General features: G+C 37.3%; 4 protein-coding genes across 5 annotated transcripts in view; 2 read left to right on the top strand and 2 right to left on the bottom strand.

Annotated features, from left to right (window-relative positions):
* Positions 1-1,821, bottom strand: part of LOC107726438 (zona pellucida sperm-binding protein 3-like) — a gene marked incomplete at its 3' end in the record, with an annotated part of 3,736 nt that extends 1,915 nt beyond the window's left edge. The window contains exons 1-3 of the mRNA XM_016536006.1: positions 1,277-1,821; positions 1,066-1,184; positions 881-984 (exon numbers count right to left, since the gene is read on the bottom strand). Of these exons, the coding sequence (XP_016391492.1) occupies positions 881-984; positions 1,066-1,184; positions 1,277-1,813 (760 nt within the window). The remainder of the gene's footprint in view (positions 1-880; positions 985-1,065; positions 1,185-1,276) is intronic.
* A 6-nt stretch (positions 1,822-1,827) lies between these two features.
* On the bottom strand, positions 1,828-3,633 carry LOC107726439 (14 kDa phosphohistidine phosphatase-like). Its single transcript, XM_016536007.1, has 3 exons — positions 3,453-3,633; positions 2,910-3,034; positions 1,828-2,510 (listed from the first exon to the last, which is right to left on the bottom strand). Exons 1-3 carry the CDS (start codon positions 3,592-3,594, stop codon positions 2,430-2,432), a joined length of 348 nt encoding a protein of 115 aa, XP_016391493.1. The 5' UTR covers positions 3,595-3,633; the 3' UTR covers positions 1,828-2,429.
* Positions 3,634-6,186: 2,553 nt separating this feature from the next.
* LOC107726496 (E-selectin-like) lies at positions 6,187-9,126 on the top strand. 2 transcript variants are annotated; one of them, XM_016536105.1, is made up of 10 exons: positions 6,187-6,337; positions 6,429-6,486; positions 6,574-6,960; positions 7,526-7,636; positions 7,730-7,921; positions 8,044-8,220; positions 8,337-8,522; positions 8,627-8,740; positions 8,847-8,868; positions 8,968-9,126. In XM_016536105.1, exons 1-10 carry the CDS (start codon positions 6,335-6,337, stop codon positions 9,026-9,028), a joined length of 1,311 nt encoding a protein of 436 aa, XP_016391591.1. In that variant the 5' UTR covers positions 6,187-6,334; the 3' UTR covers positions 9,029-9,126. The 2 variants fall into 2 exon arrangements, with proteins under 2 accessions (XP_016391591.1, XP_016391590.1); XM_016536104.1 differs by having other exon boundaries at positions 8,624-8,740.
* Positions 9,127-9,947: 821 nt separating this feature from the next.
* selp (selectin P) lies at positions 9,948-18,417 on the top strand. The gene is made up of 15 exons (XM_016535963.1): positions 9,948-10,008; positions 10,189-10,557; positions 11,255-11,362; positions 11,446-11,631; positions 11,940-12,128; positions 12,419-12,604; positions 14,235-14,420; positions 14,526-14,714; positions 15,163-15,348; positions 15,507-15,692; positions 16,497-16,682; positions 16,890-17,075; positions 17,343-17,546; positions 17,679-17,801; positions 18,353-18,417. The coding sequence occupies exons 1-15, from the start codon at positions 9,948-9,950 to the stop codon at positions 18,415-18,417; spliced, it is 2,610 nt and encodes an 869-aa protein (XP_016391449.1).
* Positions 18,418-22,084: the final 3,667 nt, after the last annotated feature.

The raw sequence follows: 22,084 nt of genomic DNA, 5'->3' as shown, positions 1-22,084 counted from the left end.
TATGACTTTCTTCTTTCAGACAAATCCAGTCGGAGTTATATTAAAAATGGTCTTTGATCTTTCAAGCTGTTTAATGGCACTCAGTGGGTGGGGGTGAACAAAGGCCTCCTGTAGCGAATCGATGCGTTTTTGTAAGAAAAATATCCATATTAAAAACGTAATAATCACTTTAATGTAGCTTGCGCCAACAGCTTTTTTCTTCTTTTTTTTGCATATGAACATATATAACAACAAGAGAATTACAATGTTGCATATATATAAATAATAAAACATATTAAAAACGTAATAATCACTTTAATGTAGCTTGCGCCAACAGCTTTTTTCTTCTTTTTTTTGCATATGAACGTATATAACAACAAGAGAATTACAATGTTGCATATATATAATATAATAATAAAATATAAATGCCATCAGTACACATTATTACAAGTAAAATAAAAAATTTGCCAGAGGAATAAAGAAAAAGAACACAATAATGAAGATCTTTTCTATCCCATAATCATTAACATATATCATTATATCAGACCCATCCAGTTTAACAGCTGTATTAAGTTTTCTTGTAATTAAATTCTCGACATCAACCCAAAATATCTTTGTATAAATGCAATGAAAAAATAAATGTTTAAGTACAATACTCAAGTAAATGTACTTAGTTACTGTCCGCCTCTGGTTATATAATTCAGAATAGGGGTTTTACTGCATTCTTTAAAACGACACAATACTTTACTAGGTATAGCACTTGCGCCAACAGTTGTACAAGGATGCAGCTCTGGGCGAATGACGTATGAGGTCGGCTTTACGACAATAATAATAATAATAAAAATAATAATAAATTTATAAATAATAATAATAATAATAATAATAAAAAAGAAAAACGAACCAGTCATGATCTTCAGGGAGAAAACCAGAATATCCTCTGCAACCTGGGTGGACGCATATGGGATCCAAGCTGGCTGCACTTCATTACTGCTCACATTGTGTCTCCTGTAATGAAATGCTCATTCAGGTCCAAAAGTCTTGAATTGTAAAATTACACTAGTAATGCAAGTAAAGAAAACACTTGACCTGGGGTAGTGGCATTTAATACCAACTGTAGCACCACTGGACCTTACAATTGGAGTGCTTTGTAATGCTGTTGGTCTATAATCAAGGGTGAAGATATAGACAAGCTCATTCTCAGTCACCTGCAAGAAAGAAGGAATTTAGAAGCTGCTGAATGTGCAGGACTTTGGCAAGGAGTAAATTCACAACATTGTTAAAAAGCCAGAAGACACACCATAAACTGACTACCACACTCCTGAAGTGCAGAGTGAAAGATCAGGACTTTGGCAGCTGCATCCACGTTCACTACAGCACAGCCCCCTAGAGATAAAAGAGAGGGCTCAAGCAGCTGGCCAGTACCAAAGAAGTCCTGCTTCACTTCCACATGCACCCCATTTTCCCAACACTGGACTGCTACACTGTCGGAAGGTCTAGGCTGCTGCAACTCAAAGTTAAAATCTGGCTGTACTGGCTCTTCTTGGACCTTTGGGAACTTCCAGACCAGCTCCTTGACTGGGCCCAGCAATTCTTGTTTGGACTGAATACTTGAAGGTGCCAGATTTGAAGTAAGCAGGGCCTGCTGGGGCCTCCGAGATTGAACTCCATTAGAACCTTGGTTTGAATTCCACTGCTCCCTAAGCTGAGAATCAACACGTTGAGGTTCTTGCATCAGCACCCGGGGATGAAACACTCGAGCCTTTGGCCTGGCACTGTACACATGATCAAATGCAACCAGCACTAAAAGCCCAAGCACACATTGCATAAACCCCATTATTACAGTTTCAGGGTCTCACGGTAGGCTAGAGGAAACTGGTGAAGGTTTTAACTTAGAAACAGGATGGAAAAATCACTTATGTTCAAAACACATGCCATGTGTAAAATAAGATCCATATGCACTATAATTATATAAATGTAAGACTTTACACAATAATGGGCCTTTACAATTTAATTGTAATGGTGACTGATTCAGTAAAATGTTTTTTTTTTTTACCAAATATGGATCCATAAAAATTTGTATGCTTGTATCTCAAAGCCAAATTTCTCAACGAAGTCCAGTAACAAGTTAATTAGACATACCATGAATCATAGACACTCTTTTATCTGTTCCTGATCTCTACACAGACACATTCCGTGATGGAGACAGGAGACTGGAATTGTTTATGACTCTGCTAAAAACACACGCAGAGTTCCTGTGCATGTTAGACCTCGCTATCAAGGTCAGCGATCTAACCTCAACTTTGACACTGCTGACAGATCAGTGAACATTTATTTACCATCTCATCAGCCTAAATTTTTATCCAAATGAAAATAAGGGATAGCTGAAGTGTTATCAAATTGTGTACTTTCACAAAATATTCATGCCCATTTAAAGTGATCAATTTAGTATTTTATTCCATAATGATTTCATAGTCTTTGAAGACAGATTTTAGCTTTTCCACTGTGACAGCATGGTCAGCCTTCCCATATCCCTAGAAGAAGGAAAGATATGTGAGAAAAGATATGTCTCTTTAAAAGCAAGCTTTGACACAAAACACCAAGAACATGCCTAACATTTATTTCTTTAAAAGTTAGGAAAGGCCCACAAACATTCATGCTCAAAATTGTGCACTTATTTGAATTCTCTGGGGTTTGTTCTCTTTACATACCGAGTCTATTTTAAGCATATTAAAGGGTCTCCTTTTAATTAAGAGATGTGATCTGATGAAATTTACTTGATATAAAAAAAGATAAACATCTGTATAGTAGGCCCACTTCTACCTTTTGCACCTCTATGAAACAGTAGTTGTTGCAGGTGTTCATGTAACCCTAAGCTATAACCTTATTTTGTCACAATATTAAGTGGTTGTAATAATGGTTAATGGTGTTACCGTAGACTCTCCAAACACTCGAAGTTTCTTTTCTGTGTTGTTGTGCTCTATCTTGCCACCACCAAGACAACTACACTCCAGTCCCAAGGTCTCCATAGCAGGATTCACTTTTTCAAATATGTGATCTTAATAAAAAAGTTGAGTGATGTAGTAAGAAGGATGAATAGGAAAAATGAACCATTCCATAAATAATACCCATGACGTTTATTTTGAGTTTCAGTCTTGTGAGCCTGTCAAGATTTTGTATTCAACTAAACATATTACTACAGCTAGTACTAAATCTTCTTCACAATTTAGCATCTCAATCCAGCCGCAAAGTCAATGCAATGATACCAGTCAATCATTTTTACCAACGTTTTTATGTTCACACGTTACTTTCCTACAAAATATGTTTTCCTCAGTGCCCATGAACAGTGAGGAACAGAATGGACGTAACTAGTTGATTTATAAATACTACTGAGCTGAAGTTAAGGATAAAGTTAACTCGCTGGCTTGCAGAGACAAGACAGTCACGTTATTGCACTTGCAAGCGTGCACACTTACTGTGGTACTCCGCAGTTTTAGTTCCCCTCACTATCACTTTTTGTTCCGTTCCACCTTTAACCTTTATGTTCACTAATATGTATTTAAACTTTCCCTCTGGATCAATGTCGATGTCGGGCACTTTGCTCAGAGCGTCTGCCATCTTCGCTGTGCCTGTGGCAGCTGCTGGCAACAGGCATGCCAGTATTAACATTTGTTGAAGGCTTATATCTACAGATGGCTTTATGAATTTCCAAGGTGGCACAGTTGATAGTGCCACAATGGGACTTACTTGGAGCTGGCTGAGGCTTGAGTTTTGTGCTTTTGCATTTCCTATCCATCCGAAACTGTAATAATTCAGACGCTAATACAAACCGGAAATACGTCATAAAAATAACACGAAAAATATATAAAAACAGAAATTATAATGAATAAATATTGGTAGAAACTTAAAGTAAAGAAAAATGCTTTTGGATAAAGGGGGAGAAACTATCAATTGGAGTAAATTACTTAGTACAAAATAAAAATTCAGATATTTATTATTTTATTATTATTATCTGGTTCTTCATACAGTTTATGTCAAACTTGAAAAAAATTAACATTATTGTCAATGTGACATTTTGCCCGTTATCTCCCTCTCAGCACTCCTTCCTTTATACAGACCTGCGGACTTTCCCTCTCAGCCCACACCAGCATAGCTAGCCTACTGTAACTAATCATCAATGTAATAATTGTTGTGCTTCTTGTTTTAGCAAATTTCCCCCTGTTGTTCATCTAGAATCAAAAAATCCCAAATGAATGCCATGAAAGATGAATGAAAGAGGATCATCTTGGAGTAACCAGGATGCCCTGAATTTTCACCAAGATAGGCCTATAAAATAATTGTTTGTTTGTTTTGTGTGCCTTCTTTGTGTTATATGAAGGTTTTTTATATCTTTGATTTGATCAATTTATCAATTATTGCTACTTTTCCAATGCATTTTATGTATATATTTTATTATTTAACCCTTGTCCCAAACTTTCAATCATAAACTGAAAACTGAATTGAAATCTATCACAGGCCTAACATCATCATAAAAATGTTTATTACAAAAAAAAAAACCAACAAAACTATGACAATCCAAAGCCCAATCAGTAACCATTTAAGTATTTATAGTGTGAAAATGTTTTGTTTTTACTGGTGATTGTCCCTCAGTTGTGACATCATTTCTATCAGATCCATTTTCCCCAAATAAAAAAACATCAAGGTAAATATCACGTAGGGGTGAATTCAGGTAAACTGGGACACTCTTTGCCATTGAGATGACTGAGAAAAATTTACTAATTAACCTGAATTAACCCTATAGAATAACAGATTTTTTTTATTGTGCACCTTTTCCTAGCAAGCTGTACTTTTGAAACATAGAAAGTCAGCCTTTTTTCAAACATTCTTCAAATGTTATTTCCATCATCATCATTTCCACAGGTCCAATTTTAATTCATTTATTCTGCTTCAAGCTCAGTCTAATATGCATGTGATAACTATAGCATTGATCCACTCTGATCATTTAGGTGAATAATAATAATAATAATAAAAAAAAAAAACGAAAGAATAGAAACAAATCATTCTTAACTGCATGGAGATGTTTATATCAGATTTGTTTATAAATGGAAATGTTTGTATGAGCTTTAAAATTATATGATATTAGATAAGTTAGCTATCACAAATTATTTTGACACATTTATTATTATTCTTTTCTCTTTGCTCACTGATTTTCCGGTGCCCTCATGGCAGCTATTTCCATAACACGGAAGCTGGTACAACTCTGTGCAAACACATTAAACAGAGTGGCATCCAAAAAGGGTCAAGGTCATACAGAAATCAAGTGCCAAAAACTCAAACTTCAAAACGAGAAACCTCTGGGGATCTTAAGTACAATAACAGCTTTAAAACAAAGGAAATTGGAAATAGGCCAGATAGCCAGATAGGAAATAGGCAACATCTAGACAGACCAGGGACTTATGTGAGGATCCTGTTCGTGGACTTATTCTGATTCTGATTCTGATTCTGATTCTAGTTTAATAATCGAACAAATGTGTCCCATATACAATGCTTCCTGTCTTACTTTTGATTTTTACTTTTAAATATAATTGTGAATATTTTTATGGGTGTTCCTTGTAATACTTTATAATAAGTTATTATTATTATTACTTTTGTATAATATCAGTTTGTAGAATTAATTAAATGTCTTAAAATTGTATGGTGTATTTTGTCATGACATTTACAAAGAGTAGAAAAAGTCACCATTAATTTTATTTCCACGTAACTGGAAAGATACGGTAAAGGCGCCAATGGAATAATTACTGGCAACAATTCCTAGTGATTCCCCTCTTGACACATATTGTATCCCCTTTTCCTTTATAAACAGAGCTGAAGATATTCACAAAAAATGTGAGTGTTTCTGCCATTAGATCTCCCTGTTGACTTTTTTCGCACCAAAAAGTGAAAGTTGTAATTGTATACACAATAATTAGTTTTAAAAAAATGTCATGAAATTGTTATTTCTATTTCTGAACATACTGTGAAATTATGCAGTCATCCTGCTGTGGCCGTATCAGCACCAAAATCTCTATTTCCCGAGAGGTCACTTCCTTGCAAACTAACACCTTGAGAGTGTAAAAAATGAAAGTGTTCCTTCCTTGCTTAGTGTTAGAGAGGGGTATTTCCAGAGACTAGAATTCCATTGCTTTTACTGGCTGATGTCACAAGTGGATCCGGGAAGGGGAGTCCTAAACCATAGCTGAGCTCCTATATAAATGCCAGTGATTACCAGACCAGGTCCTCAAATCAGAACCATCATATTAGTAGAGAAGTACAGAGACGACCATTAACAGGACCATTTCATATCTGAACATCATTGACAATGGTACGTAAAGCATTTAAAATATGCATTTCTATAATTTTAGTATCAATAAATATTATGTTCATCCAACTGATATAATCCTTTAATTTTGCAGGGCATTTTCAACAAAGTACCATTGCAATTTTTTGCTTCCCTTGTTCTTATTTCTTCAGGTAAGAAAGCAAACCATACTAGTGTAAATAAATAAATACAACCTGTAAACATAGTTCACTCAAAGTTGCAATGGTTTAATTCTGCAGTGTTAAACATATGGAGAGGCACTGAAGGCTGGTCATACCATTACTCAACAATCACTATGAACTGGGAATCTGCCAGACACTGGTGCAGGCAGCATTACACCGACATGGTAGCCATCCAGAACAAAGATGAGATTTATCACCTCAACAGTATTCTTCCAAAAGTCAATGGATATTACTGGATAGGCATTCGTAAAATTAATGGCATTTGGACCTGGGTGGGAACTAATAAGATGCTTACCAAGGAAGCTGAGAACTGGGCAGATATGGAGCCCAATAATGGAAGGAATAATGAAGACTGTGTGGAAATATACATTAAAAGAGTGCCAGATGAAGGCAAATGGAATGATGAATCCTGCTTAAAGAAGAAGACTGCACTGTGCTACACGGGTAGGTAGTCTTTATGTGGTCAGGGACCCCTATAATACAGGGGAGAAAATTTTTACAAGGACCACCTCATAATTCTAACAGTGATTAAGTATATGCCTACTAAAATTTGTACTCTCAAATGCCATTGTAACTTCTAGATTCCATCTTTTTTCTGTTTTGATTTTTCTGTTTAAATGGTTAAATTAAACAATCAAAAAGCATGTCTGATATGGTATGATTTCATTAATTTAAATCACAAAACCTATAAAATTTAACAATTTATTAACTTATTATTTAACTATTACTTACATTTTGTCATACAAAGTGGTGCATAACAGAGTTTTACTGTTAAAATTCTGCTACTTTTGATTTATTTATGCAAGGTTTGCCAAATTCCGTGACATTCTGCATTACAGTCAATTCCATTTGTATGACCACATTTTTCCCATTGGGGATATCACAGCCCTAACATTATTTTGCAGACCCCCTGTCTATGGGTAGCGGACCCCACTTTGACAGCCCCTGTTGTAAGGTGAATGAAAAATGAATTCATCAATGAGTAATTATCCATTTTTTTCTTTTTCAGCATCCTGCAAAGACGACTCCTGTGTCAGTGGTCAAGGAAAGTGTGTTGAAACCATAAACAGCCATAAATGCTCATGCTTTGGGGGTTTCTATGGAGACCGATGTGAACATGGTGGGTAATATTTTTCTAGATATTGTTAATATATCTATGTTGACAATTGAAAGGTGTGAAATGTAACCATTTTACCTGTTTTCTGATTTTCAGTTGTAAAATGCAAACCGGAGGACATCACTCCACTAGATCATGCTATTATCCAGTGCTCTCATCCTCATGAAGACTTCTCATATGACTCTCAGTGTGAATATTTCTGTGAGGAGGGTTATGAACTAATAGGTTCCAGAACGACAAGATGCACTTCTACCACAGAGTGGTCAAGCAAACCACCAACCTGTGAACGTGAGTTGAAATTATATTGTGCAAGCAAAAAAGACATCTGATGTATATTTTACAATTGCTCCTTGGAAAAACTCTTATGAAAACTGTCTGATCTGTTCATAAATTCCCCCCTTTCCTCCCAGTTATTCACTGCCCAGCCCTTGACAGTCCTGTAAATGGAGAGCTGAGCTGCACTTCCAGCTTTAATTATGGGAGCAAATGCAGCTTCAGCTGTGTTGAAGGATTCCGACTCCAGGGAGCTTCAGAGATCAGCTGTACAAAAACGGCAAAGTGGAGTCAGGAGCCACCTCGCTGTGAAGGTAATCAACAACCTTTTGCCACATTTATGGATTTACAGGTTAATTTAATGTTAGTTTTTGTATTTCAAAAAATAAGTTTGCCTAAGTTCGCCTTTGGTTTTTTTTCAACTCTGTAGCAATGGTCTGCCCACAACTTCCTGAGCCAATCAACGGGCATATGAACTGCTCATCTGAAGAACCCACTTTTGGCACCATCTGCATCTTCAGCTGTCATGAAGGCCACCAACTTGAAGACCACAGTAACGAGATGGTGATGTGCAACTACAATGGGAGCTGGTCAGGGGAATTGGCAGTGTGTCAAGGTAAACAGCTGATATAGTGACTGTGGGATGAAGATATGTCATTTTGTTGATGAAATGAGAAAAACATTCTACAGCTCATTTCCTTTTATATGTATTTTCAGCAGATCCCTCTGCATCATTCTTCGAAGTGACAGAAGTGACTCTTGGGGTTGCAGCCGCTATCAGCGGTTCCAGTCTGGGCTTAGTCCTCTGGATACTGAAGAGACTGAGGAGAAAAGGTGAGCCAAACAGTCTACTGAGTTTGTGAATACGTTCTTCCATAAAATTATTTAATAATATATTGAAAATGAATTAAAATGCTAAATTATGTTGTTTTGTTTTCAGCTAACAAATTTGACGTGAACAGGTAAGATATGTCTTAAGTTGCATTACTGGCATTATTAATCGCTTTTGGTTTATAAGACTATATCCTGTTTAACTCTGCTTTTGTCTATTAAATTTTTAGTACCTCGGATACTGAGGATCCACCACAGATTTATAAGAACAGTATTGACAGTCTCATATAGACCAAAATAGCATCAAATAGCATACAGCATATACGGTGAGCATATATTCCTCATGCACATAGACAGGCCAGTGTGATAGCGATGTAACTTATTAAAGTGAACAATTCATTGAAAAACTGTTTTATCAGCGTCCTTGTGGGATGTGTCAACCACATGATGACTCGGAAGCTGATATGAAGTCCTGTCGTCGCTCATATTCTGTCCAGGTGTGTGTGTGCCATTCAGGTTGAGTAGTTTGGCACACACTACTGAAGGATGACGGATGGAGAAGTAGATGTTGTAGATGGAGAAGTAGATGTTCAGCATAAACATTTCTAATCTGGATGTCTAAACTGGGTTTGATTAAAATCTTCTGTTCATTTTTTAGAGACTAGCTTTGTTTGTGCAAATATGAAATAGTCAATAAATGAAAGTCAATAATCTCTTTGTCATCTTTTGCTCAGAAATGCTTTATGTTGTTCATTGTCGCTGTACAAAAAAAACAACAGTGTGAGCTGGAGAATGTGTGACACTAAAAATCATGAACGATTGTATTTCTGGCATAAAACAACAGTCTCTAAAACACTGTTGTGTTGCTTTTCCTTTTATTGCAGCACTATTACACAATTTCCCATAACTTAGTTACCATGTACTGCAACTGAATATTGGCAAATCACGTTTGACAGTAATTTCGTATGCATCAAACTGTGAAAGTGTTCTCAGAAATCCTCACAGAATAAATGAAACTGCATAACTGCAATTACGGTAAGATGAACAATCTGCGTTACTTTTTATAGCCTATATATTTTACAGCTATTGATTATATTTTATTTGGGTATGAATAAAACAATGAATATTACTCCAAAAAGCATCTGGACCCCTTAAACGAGAATATAAATAATGTCCTAATAAACATTCATATGCATTTCTCATCCTTCAGATGGTTTTGTGGGCGCATAGACTATTTGAATATCTTGTCCTTATAACTGGAATTTATAATGGTATGTTCTTGTTTACTCTATTTCTACAGTCCTATATGAATTGTTGGGCAATTAATCAACATGTTTCATAAATAGATCACAGACCACATACAAAGTTTCACAGTAAAAGCTGTTCACAAATGAACTATAGGCTACATTATAAGAAACTAAGTTCTGATGCAATGCAACTGTGCTTAACAGTCAAAGCCTGGACTTACCATTACAACATAGACATTAATGTGGACTGGACAACAGCTCGTCAGTGGTGTCAGAAGCATTTCACTGATATGGTGGCCATCCAAAACCAGGCAGAAGTTGAATACCTCAACCAGGTTCTACCTTTCAATCAAGTATACTACTGGATTGGCATTAGGAAGATTGATGGCTACTGGACGTGGGTTGGGACCAAAAAGCGCTTGGACCCTGAAGCCGCAAACTGGGCGGAAAATGAACCAAATAACAAGGGATCTGAACAAGACTGTGTAGAGATCTACATTAAGAGGCGCAAAGAAACAGCCAAGTGGAATGATGAGAGGTGCAGCAAAAAGAAAGCAACTGTCTGTTATTTAGGTGAACACACTTGATAAAATGAAATATATCAATATTGTGAAGTTTAATTTTAAATAAATTTGAAATAATTTAAATGATAAAGCTTTGTGTAATATAACAAATGTATATGTTAATGTACGTCAATAATGATTATTTCAATGGCCTTACTGTCGTAAAAGTATGTAAATAGTTTTCCTATGGCGTATTCGATTTTCATATTTCATATGCATGTTTATTGCTTACATAAACTTTAGTTTATACTTGTGGGGTCCTTGGCCTAAACTCAATTTGCAATGCGGAAGTAAAGCTATTTTCTGTGAATGTGCGAGACTTCCGATTCATTATCCGCGATAGGTAGGCTACATATCTAGAATAACGATGTGCTGTAAACTGTTTGCGCCACAAACCAGTGTGTTTATGAATACTATAATAAATAAAATAATATAATAAGAAATACCCGTTTGTAATGTCAAGCAGCATAACGGATTGTTTTTGTACAGATAAGTGGAAGCGGATGGCACAGGTGTCCTGAAGTGATTGCTTCTCAATCAGATCAAAACAATTAATTCTTTTTAAGAATGTTTAGTACATTTGGAGAGATTATTTGCTGTTTAGTGCACATTAACTGCTGTTGAATAATAAGTGTACAATGTATCCAGTTCTGATTGAAACCTCAGCCCTCATTTGTGGTCATTGCATCTTTATTTCTTGTTTGCAGCCTCTTGTTCAAAGGAATCCTGCAGTGAGCATGCTGAGTGTGTGGAGACTATTGGCAACTACAGATGTCAATGTCACCCGGGTTTCATGGGCCCACGCTGTGAGGAAGGTGCAGTAGAATCGATCCAAGTTTAAATATTTGGTCTTCATTGTGTGCATTTTGTAACTAAGTTACCATTTTCACTTTTGCAGTTGTCCAGTGCTGGCCAATTGAAAATCCACAGCAAGGTTTTGTGAACTGTGACGGTGTTTTTGGAGCATTTCATTTTAACTCGTCATGCCAGTTCCGATGTGTTACAGGGTTCAAGCTGGAGGGGTCACAGAGGCTACGCTGCCTGGCATCAGGGCATTGGGATAACGCTCTTCCTGTTTGTCAGGGTACGGTCCAGAATATGTTGCCACACCCTCAGAAAAAAAGGTACAAATCTGTCAAGGGTGGTACCTTTTCAAAAAGTACTGATATGTACCTTTAAAGTACTGATATGTACTATTTAGGTGTAAATAAATTAGCTTTTGTACTTTAAGATACTGCCCCGGCCAGCTTTGTACCTTTATTTCTGAAAGTGCATGCATGAATTGTACAGCAGTAACTATAATACTTACAGCTTGATAAACTAAAAAATAAGTGAATTATTATTTGATTGCTGATATGTTTAGACTTGTTTAAAAACATGTTACCCTTACAGCTGTCCAGTGTCTGCCCATTATTGATGCCCCAGGTGGTTGGAGTATGAACTGCACTCATCCCCTTTCCATTAATAGCTTCAACTCCAGTTGTGAGTTCAAGTGTGAAGAGGGATTTGAGCTCAAGGGCTCGAATACAACCTGGTGCGACCAGACTGGGCAATGGACACACAAACCCCCCACTTGCACAGGTACAGCACCTCTGCAGAACAATCCTCACTGAATCACCAGGCAGTTCCTGGTTCATACAAGTGCACTGAATATGCATGTAGACCTGACTTAAAAGTTTCTTATTAGTTCAAAGGAATAGCAAAGGAATAGTGCACTTCCCTTCCTTTCTTGCGAAAAATTTTAATTTTAATGTTGGGTAACATTGTTAAGACACACCCTAGAAGTGCACAGACTGTAAAAAACACTGTTTTCAAGCATTTTTTTCTGTGTTTGAATAGACAGTAATCAGTGATTTATGCATTTGTCGCAGTGGTGACCTGTAATGGCATCCTAGCTCCTGCAAAGGGTCATCTGACATGTGCTGATCCTTTGGGAAAGTACTCTTTTCGTTCTACTTGCAATATTTCCTGTGTTGAGGGACACAAATTGAGAGGAAAAGCCACACTCAGCTGTCTAAGTGATGGCAATTGGTCAGCACCAACACCTGATTGTGAAGGTACATAATTTCATACATGATTTCTCAGTGTCATACACTGAGTAAATACATATTTCCATCACAATGTGAGCTCTGGAAAATGCCAATATGCCCTAAGTGCACTGCAAAAAAAAATAAAAAATCATAAACAATGCTGTTCTACACTCACACATACTCAATTAAGTCTATAACCTGTCTTGTCTGTACTATTCTCTTCTAATTTTGGCAGTTGTAAAGTGTGACCCATTGAAGCCCATTCCACATGGCTCCCTGCAATGTTATGACCATGTGGAGAAGTTTGCTTATGGCTCCACTTGCTGGTTAAAATGTGATTTTGGTTTTGTCCACAATGGTACAAATTCCACTCACTGTACCGAACAGAGGAACTGGAGTCACATCCCTCCTGTTTGCAAAGGTAAAATGCATCTTTAACAATACATATACATACATACACATATCTTCAGTTCATACTGTAGTTCCAGCAAAATCAGTTTATGAGATGCTTCAGGTTTTTCCACAGCTATACAGTGTTCGCCTCTCTCTGATGCACCAAGTTATGGAAGTATGACCTGCACACACCCTCTCTCCACCAACAGCTACAATTCCAGCTGTGAGTTCAAGTGTGAAGAGGGTTTTGTGCTTAAAGGTGCAGATTCCACCCACTGTGACCATACTGGGCACTGGACACATAGCACCCCTATTTGTACAGGTTTGGCATCAGTTCATATCATTTTGATTGTCCTAATAGCATTAAACTAGATGAAATGTCATTTATTAGTTTACCTATCATTAATTCACATTTTATATTACATTTTATGCATTTGCCAGACTTTTATATCATTGTATCCATGTACAGTTTAGTAAGTTTATGCATTCCCTGTGAATCAGTCCCATGACCTTGGTACTGCAAGCAGTAGTTGCTGCTTTTTGAGCAACAAATGTCACAAAATGGCAACTAATTCATTTTTAAAAATAAAATGTAATATATATACTTCTAATTATATTGTATTATTCTTATAAATATAATGGTTCATACAAGTGCACTGAATATGCATGTAGACCTGACTTAAAAGTTTTTTATTAGTTCAAAGGAATAGTGCACTTCCCTTCCTTTCTTGCGAAAAATTTTAATTTTAATGTTGGGTAACACTACTAAGACACACCCTAGAAGTGCACAGACTGTAAAAAAGACTGTTTTCAAGCATTGTTTTCTGTGTTTGAATAGACAGTAATCAGTGATTTATGCATTTGTCGCAGTGGTGACCTGTAATGGCATCCTAGCTCCTGCAAAGGGTCATCTGACATGTGCTGATCCTTTGGGAAAGTACTCTTTTCGTTCTACTTGCAATATTTCCTGTGTTGAGGGACACAAATTGAGAGGAAAAGCCACACTCAGCTGTCTAAGTGATGGCAATTGGTCAGCACCAACACCTGATTGTGAAGGTACATAATTTCATACATGATTTCTCAGTGTCATACACTGAGTAAATACATATTTCCATCACAATGTGAGCTCTGGAAAATGCCAATATGCCCTAAGTGCACTGCAAAAAAAAATAAAAAATCATAAACAATGCTGTTCTACACTCACACATACTCAATTAAGTCTATAACCTGTCTTGTCTGTACTATTCTCTTCTAATTTTGGCAGTTGTAAAGTGTGACCCATTGAAGCCCATTCCACATGGCTCCCTGCAATGTTATGACCATGTGGAGAAGTTTGCTTATGGCTCCACTTGCTGGTTAAAATGTGATTTTGGTTTTGTCCACAATGGTACAAATTCCACTCACTGTACCGAACAGGGGAACTGGAGTCACATCCCTCCTGTTTGCCAAGGTAAAATGCATCTTTAACAATACATATACATACATACACATATCTTCAGTTCATACTGTAGTTCCAGCAAAATCAGTTTATGAGATGCTTCGGGTTTTTCCACAGCTATACAGTGTTCGCCTCTCTCTGATGCACCAAGTTATGGAAGTATGACCTGCACACACCCTCTCTCCACCAACAGCTACAATTCCAGCTGTGAGTTCAAGTGTGAAGAGGGTTTTGTGCTTAAAGGTGCAGATTCCACCCACTGTGACCATACTGGGCACTGGACACATAGCACCCCTATTTGTACAGGTTTGGCATCAGTTCATATCATTTTGATTGTCCTAATAGCATTAAACTATATGAAATGTCATTTATTAGTTTACCTATCATTAATTCACGTTTTATATGACATTTTATGCATTTGCCAGACTTTTATATCATTGTATCCATGTACAGTTTAGTCAGTTTATGCATTCCCTGTGAATCAGTCCCATGACCTTGGTACTGCAAGCAGTAGTTGCTGCTTTTTGAGCAACAAATGTCACAAAATGGCAACTAATTTATTTTTTGAAATAAAATGTAATATATATACTTATAATTATATTGTATTATTCTTATAAATAATAATAAAATATATTTAAATATATTTTATTATTGCTCTATACACACTATGCATGATCAGACTAGGGGGTTTCAGAATTTTTTTAATGATTTAGAACAAATGAAAAGTTCATCACTGATCTCATTCAAATTTAAGCTGTGGCTTGTGACCCTCTCGTGACCCCTGCAAAGAGCCACCTGACCTGTGCTGATCCACTGGAAAAGTTCTCTTTTCGTTCTTCTTGTAAAGCTACTTGTGAGGAGGGATACACACTGAGAGGAGAAACCACACTCACTTGTCTGAGTGATGGCAACTGGTCAGCACCAACACCTGCATGTGAAGGTACTGTAGGTTTAACTATATTTCAATAAAACAATCTTCAGTTTAAACCCTTACATTTTTACTTTAAACCATTGCACCATTTGGAATGTGCAAACCTTGTGTCTTGCAAACATTTTTTTTTTTGTTCATACGCTCTTATGCTGTTTCCATATTTTCAGTTATAAGATGTGATGCTCCGGAGTCTGTTCAACATGGCTCTGTGCACTGTCAGGACCACCTGGGGGAGTTCAGCTATGGTTCCTTGTGCTGGCTGGAGTGTGGAGCTGGATTTACTTTAAAAGGAAGTAATTCTACTTACTGCACCTCACATGGGAAATGGAGCCAAGAATTTCCTGTTTGTCAAGGTAACCAAACACTCTTGATAATCTGTGATGCTTAAATAGGAAGAATCTTGGGTGTCCGAGAGATTTAGGTCTGACTAAACAGACCATAGATAAGTTACGTCTCAGGTTACTTATGTAACCATGGTTCCCTGAGTAGGGAACGAGACACTGCGTCCTCTAGGGGTCGCTATGGGGAACGCCTCGTCGTGACCTATTTATACTATAGTCGCACCTGTAGTGACTTCATGGCTGTCGCCGGCCAACGAGTTGGTGTTTTTTCAATGTATGCTTCAGACACGGGTCACGACGAGGCGTTCCCCATAGCGACCCCTAGAGGACGCAGTTCGAAGTTCCCATGAAAGGGAACTTGTATTGTGAAGATTTCTAGTCTTGTCCTAACATAAATAAAGGACAAAGATTTAGCATTGACATCTTTCATGTAGTATAATGTCATGGACAGTACACTCTTAAAAATAAAGGTTCCAAAAATAAAGGGTTTGCGACAGAAACTCTTAACTTTTATAAAGAATATCTCTTTGGATTTGAGACTTTAGTCTTTGCAACTTTACAGATCTTCTTTATGCACCAAGAGCTTGTAACACTCCAAAGAGAAAGGAAAAATTCATCATATGACCCCTTTAAAGAACCATTGTGGGTTCCCCAAAGAATTTTTAATGGAACCGTTCTTAAAACAACCATTTTTTTTTAGGTTGAAGGACTTTTTAATAATCTGGAGTACATTTGTAAAATTAATTATTTAATTAATCAAGTTTTTTTAAAGAGTGTAAGACATTATCATAGATCTTTTGATTCTCCGTTCAACAGCACAGCAGTGCAGCCCCTTAATTGACCCCTCTCATGGTACTGTAATCTGCACTCATCCTAATGGGCAGTTCAGGTTTGGTACAGTGTGTGAAGTGAGCTGTCAGGCAGGCTTCAAACTGCATGGCACGCCCCGAATGGAGTGCTTGGAGATGGGGAAGTGGACAGACACCCCACCCTTCTGCTTGGGTAATCGCTCTTGGGTGTTCCTATTTCACCTCACACATGTCATGATGTTTTATCTTTTGAGATCTCATATTCATCTGTCACCCCATTAAAATGAAATTAGATTAAATTAAGATAGTTAATTTAATAAATAAAGCTTAATGTCATGAAATGAATGAGGCAGGGCAGTTAAGTATGTCTGTTGGTATTTATTTTTTATTTTTTCCATAGCTCAACAGTGCCCCCACTTGACTGCTCCAGAAAATGGCTGGATGAATTGTTCTCATCCTCACTCCCTGTTTAGCTATGGCTCCCAGTGCTTCCTGGGATGTGAGACTGGCTTTGAGATTACAGGAGAGCCAGGCATAAAGTGCTCTGCTTCTGGGAACTGGAGTCAGGAGGTGCCCTCTTGTGCTGGTATCTACTTGGCAACCTTCTTTGGTTAATTTTTTGGGAACCAATTCAAGGAATATTCTCTTTAGGTTCTATTTCCGTAACAAAAACTAACATTCTCAGAATGTTATGGCAACCACATTTTTGTAAGCTGGGCTTCCCCTGTTATTTATACACTGATAAATATAAAAGCCTTGATCAGACCTTTAAAACTGATCTTATTAAGAATCATGGGACATAAAAAACATTCTTCACTAAATACTCTCCTTCTGTTTCTCTTTGAAATGGCAGCTGTTCGCTGTGAGCCCCTTTCACTCTCTCATCTTCCTGAGCTGGGACCTCCACCCTCAATGAACTGCTCTCACCCCCATGGAAACTTCAGCTTTGGATCTCAGTGTATGTTCCGGTGTGCCAAGAGCCATGAGCTCAATGGAACCAGTCAGCTCATTTGCAGCTCCATTGGGTACTGGACCAACTCTCCGCCCAGTTGTGTTGGTAAGACATCTGTTAAACCATCATTATTTATGCATTATTGCAGTGGCAAATTGTGCACTTTAATATTGCACATATTGGATTGTAATTGCACTTATAAACTAAAACTTTGACAACATCTGTTATGTGCTTTAGTAAAGGAGATGTCAGTGAGTGCTGGCATACTGATGTACGCAGCTGTGGGAGCTGCTTCTTCAGCTGGTCTACTTCTACTCGGAGGACTAATGTTTCTGTTGATGCGGCAATTCGCTAAAAAGGGTAACAAAATGAATGATCCTGTTCCACTCTTGGCATAATTGTTTTTTTAACCATTCAACTAATAAAAATAATAATTTATTGGTATTTGACAACAACATTATTTGTTTGATATTTAAACAAATTCTTTCATTTATTTATATTATTTAGTGCTAGCAAACCTTTGTATATGTTTAGCTTTATTAAGTCAATTTAGCTTGGTCAGTGATATTAGTTAGGTCAATGATGTGTGTTGGCAATGCAACAAGGACCAATACAGTCACTTTCAGGAACAAATAACTTTTAGCTCTAAAGCATGGTTGTTCAACAGATAGTTCACCCCCAAAAAAACTCTCACCCTAAAGTTGTTCCAAACCTCTATGACTTTTTGTTTTCCAACATTTCTCAAAATATTTCCTTTTGTGTTGTGTAGAAGAAAGAAATTCATACAGATTTGAAACGACATAAGAGTGAGAATGACAGATTTTTCATTTTTGGGTGAACTATCTCTTTAAACTTTAACTGTCAGTTCTAACAGTATCTTAACATATTTTCTGTATTCTTCTCCACTGCAGCTCATTACAGTCTGAATGACTCTTCATGGGAAGAGAATTTGAACCCAACATTTGAATTCAATTAAAATACAAATTGAAGTAACTGATATTTTCCATGTTGTTTTGTGCTTGCAATAAATGAACATTTGAATAGAACTGTGCGTTATGTGTTGAAACATCCATATGTCAGTATGCTAGTGTGGATTTATTTCTACACTATAAATAAACATTTATACAGTTTCCAGCATTGTCATATGCTAATAATGTAATATCAGCAGTATCTTTGTGAGACCCTCACTAGGTATGTGAGAGACAGTGTGAACATTGCCAGAAACACCCTGTTGTCCACCCACTGTTTCATATAGCCTCACCCTGGATGTGCTGCTCCAGATCAGACACCCGGGCCAGAACGTGCTGCCTCTGGGCACTGTGCGCACTGTCACCCAGGCCCAAAATCCAGACTCTGGCCTCTAGTTGCCGCTTCACCTTGTTCCATATATCTGAGAAACTTTGGGGACAGGAGCTAATGAGCATTTTCTATAGACATGGTGTCTAGGTTTTAATATAAATGGCAAAACATCTTATGCCTACGTTTTTTTTGTTGTTTTTTTACATTTACACATAAAGTTAACTTTCACTTAAATGTGATAAAGCTAAAATGATTTTTGTGAGCAATTTTTTGTGATGCTTATTAGGCCAATAGCTATATTAAGAAATATGTGATAGGAACATGCTGCATAACAGGAACGGCCCTTTATATATTTCTGCTGCTGGTCAGTAGGAGCTCTTCAGCATTTCGGCACAGAAGGAGAGAGTTGCACGTGTATCTAACCAGTCGCATCTGTCCGGGCATTAACAGCGTGACGCCAATTATATCGCTTAAGAGGGAGCGGGTCTGCAGCCCGTCCTGGCACGAAATGCGTAATAAATAACTGATCAGCTGACTGGATGCCTCCTGGCTGCTATCGTGATAATAACGAGGCTATTGCTACCCGTTGTGACCGTATGATAGCCGTTTGATTATTTTTCGTTTTCTTTTGGCTGCTTGGCTTGCCAGCGGCCATTCTCGCGCCAATAAATGCACCAGAGACTGCGATGCGCGTGCCAGTGCGGATTTAAGCGAAATACAGTGATGTGTTCACACAGTAAACCGAAAGTCAGAAAATGTCATTCCTTTCATATATATATATATATATATATATATATATAATTTGCACTGATTGCATCAAAGGTTATGTGCATTACAAACTAGGCTTGCCTGCGGTAGCCTACTGAGATTTTTTTCAGTGGCCACTGGCTAAAACACTGTGATTAACAGGAACCAGATCATGAGAGTCAGGGGTTTCTTTACTGGAGCACCCCCATCAGAAAGTGTTATATTGTGATATTCGTCGTTACTGTTATGGACTGTCTTTATCTGCAGTACAGAATCTTTCACAAGCTGTATGCTCAAAAAAGAGCTGAAATATCAACTACTATTTCCATGTGTGAAACCACTGCAAACGATTCCGTGCGTGAGTAAATTGTCCGAATGAATCAAATCAAACCAATCGCTAACAATTTCAGAACTTTTGACAAGAGCGTTTGACCGATTAGATCAAAAGAGTGATTCTTATCGCGATTCTATTTTACAGTCTATGGTATTACCCAGCAAACACAGAACGTTCCCCTAACGTTATTTTTTTGGGAACCAAATACTAACGTTAGGGGAACGTCACGTGTATCTAACCAGTCGCATCTGTCCGGGCATTAACAGCGTGACGCCAATTATATCGCTTAAGAGGGAGCGGGTCTGCAGCCCGTCCTGGCACGAAATGCGTAATAAATAACTGATCAGCTGACTGGATGCCTCCTGGCTGCTATCGTGATAATAACGAGGCTATTGCTACCCGTTGTGACCGTATGATAGCCGTTTGATTATTTTTCGTTTTCTTTTGGCTGCTTGGCTTGCCAGCGGCCATTCTCGCGCCAATAAATGCACCAGAGACTGCGATGCGCGTGCCAGTGCGGATTTAAGCGAAATACAGTGATGTGTTCACACAGTAAACCGAAAGTCAGAAAATGTCATTCCTTTCATATATATATATATATATATATATATATATAATTTGCACTGATTGCATCAAAGGTTATGTGCATTACAAACTAGGCTTGCCTGCGGTAGCCTACTGAGATTTTTTTCAGTGGCCACTGGCTAAAACACTGTGATTAACAGGAACCAGATCATGAGAGTCAGGGGTTTCTTTACTGGAGCACCCCCATCAGAAAGTGTTATATTGTGATATTCGTCGTTACTGTTATGGACTGTCTTTATCTGCAGTACAGAATCTTTCACAAGCTGTATGCTCAAAAAAGAGCTGAAATATCAACTACTATTTCCATGTGTGAAACCACTGCAAACGATTCCGTGCGTGAGTAAATTGTCCGAATGAATCAAATCAAACCAATCGCTAACAATTTCAGAACTTTTGACAAGAGCGTTTGACCGATTAGATCAAAAGAGTGATTCTTATCGCGATTCTATTTTACAGTCTATGGTATTACCCAGCAAACACAGAACGTTCCCCTAACGTTATTTTTTTGGGAACCAAATACTAACGTTAGGGGAACGTTCTTTTTAGGTTATATTTTTGTAACCATAAAATAACGTTCCCAGAACGTTGCATGGTGGTTATTTTTAAATACCCTAAAAATAACTTATAGAAAACGTTCCCTAATGGTTATTTTTAGGTTATTTTTTGCAACCATAAAATAACGTTCCCAGAACGTTGCAGGGTGGTTGCTTTTAAAATAACCTAAAAATAACTTATACAGAACGTTCCCTAATGGTTATTTTTAGGTTATTTTTTGCAACCATAAAAATAACGTTCTGGGAACCAAAAACTAACGTTCTGGGAACCGCAGGGTGGTTGTTTTTAAAATAACCAAAAAATAACTTATACAGAACATTCCCTAATGGTTATTTTTAGGTTGTTTTTTGCAACCATAAAAAAATAACGTTCTGGGAACCAAAAACGAACGTTCCGGGAATGTTCTGGGAACAAAAAATTGTTAGCTGGGTAGTTACAATTCTAAACAGCTGATGGAAAACACCTGATGTGATTGACAAATTTTTGTCGATCGGACTGCACTGGTGGCGCGGCGTGTTTTGACTAACTAAAAAGAATCTGCTCATAAGTCATTCATTGGTGAATCGGACTACAGGTGCATCTCAATAAATTAGAATGTCGTGGAAAAGTTCATTTATTTCAGTAATTCAACTCAAATTGTGAAACTCGTGTATTAAATAAAAACAATTCATTAAAAATGTTTTTTTTTATTGGTCTTATGGAGTATTCTAATTTGTTGAGATAGTGAGTTGGTGGGTTTTTGTTAAATGTGAGCCAAAATCATTACAATTAAAAGAACCAAAGACTTAAACTACTTCAGTCTGTGTGCATTGAATTTATTTAATACACGAGTTTCACAATTTGAGTTGAATTACTGAAATAAATGAACTTTTCCACGACATTCTAATTTATTGAGATGCACCTGTATACTGGCCGCTGAATCAAGAAGCAGCGATGCCCTAGTAGTGTAAGTATTTTACTACAGGTTTCAGCGAATTTAAATGAAAAAAAAAAAAATCTGAATAAGAACCAGTTCTACGAGAAAATACTATTTATTTGTTATATTAATGTTTTCGAATAACCGTAACACGAACATTTGCTCATGAAAACAAATTGTTCATCTCATCTCTGCTCTGCAACCTCT

The sequence above is a fragment of the Sinocyclocheilus rhinocerous genome, unplaced genomic scaffold, assembly GCF_001515625.1.
Source record: "Sinocyclocheilus rhinocerous isolate Xijiao unplaced genomic scaffold, SAMN03320098_v1.1 scaffold605, whole genome shotgun sequence".
Taxonomy (NCBI): domain Eukaryota; kingdom Metazoa; phylum Chordata; class Actinopteri; order Cypriniformes; family Cyprinidae; genus Sinocyclocheilus; species Sinocyclocheilus rhinocerous.
The sequence above is the reverse complement of the archived record's forward strand: the minus strand, read 5'-3'. Positions and strand labels throughout refer to the sequence as shown.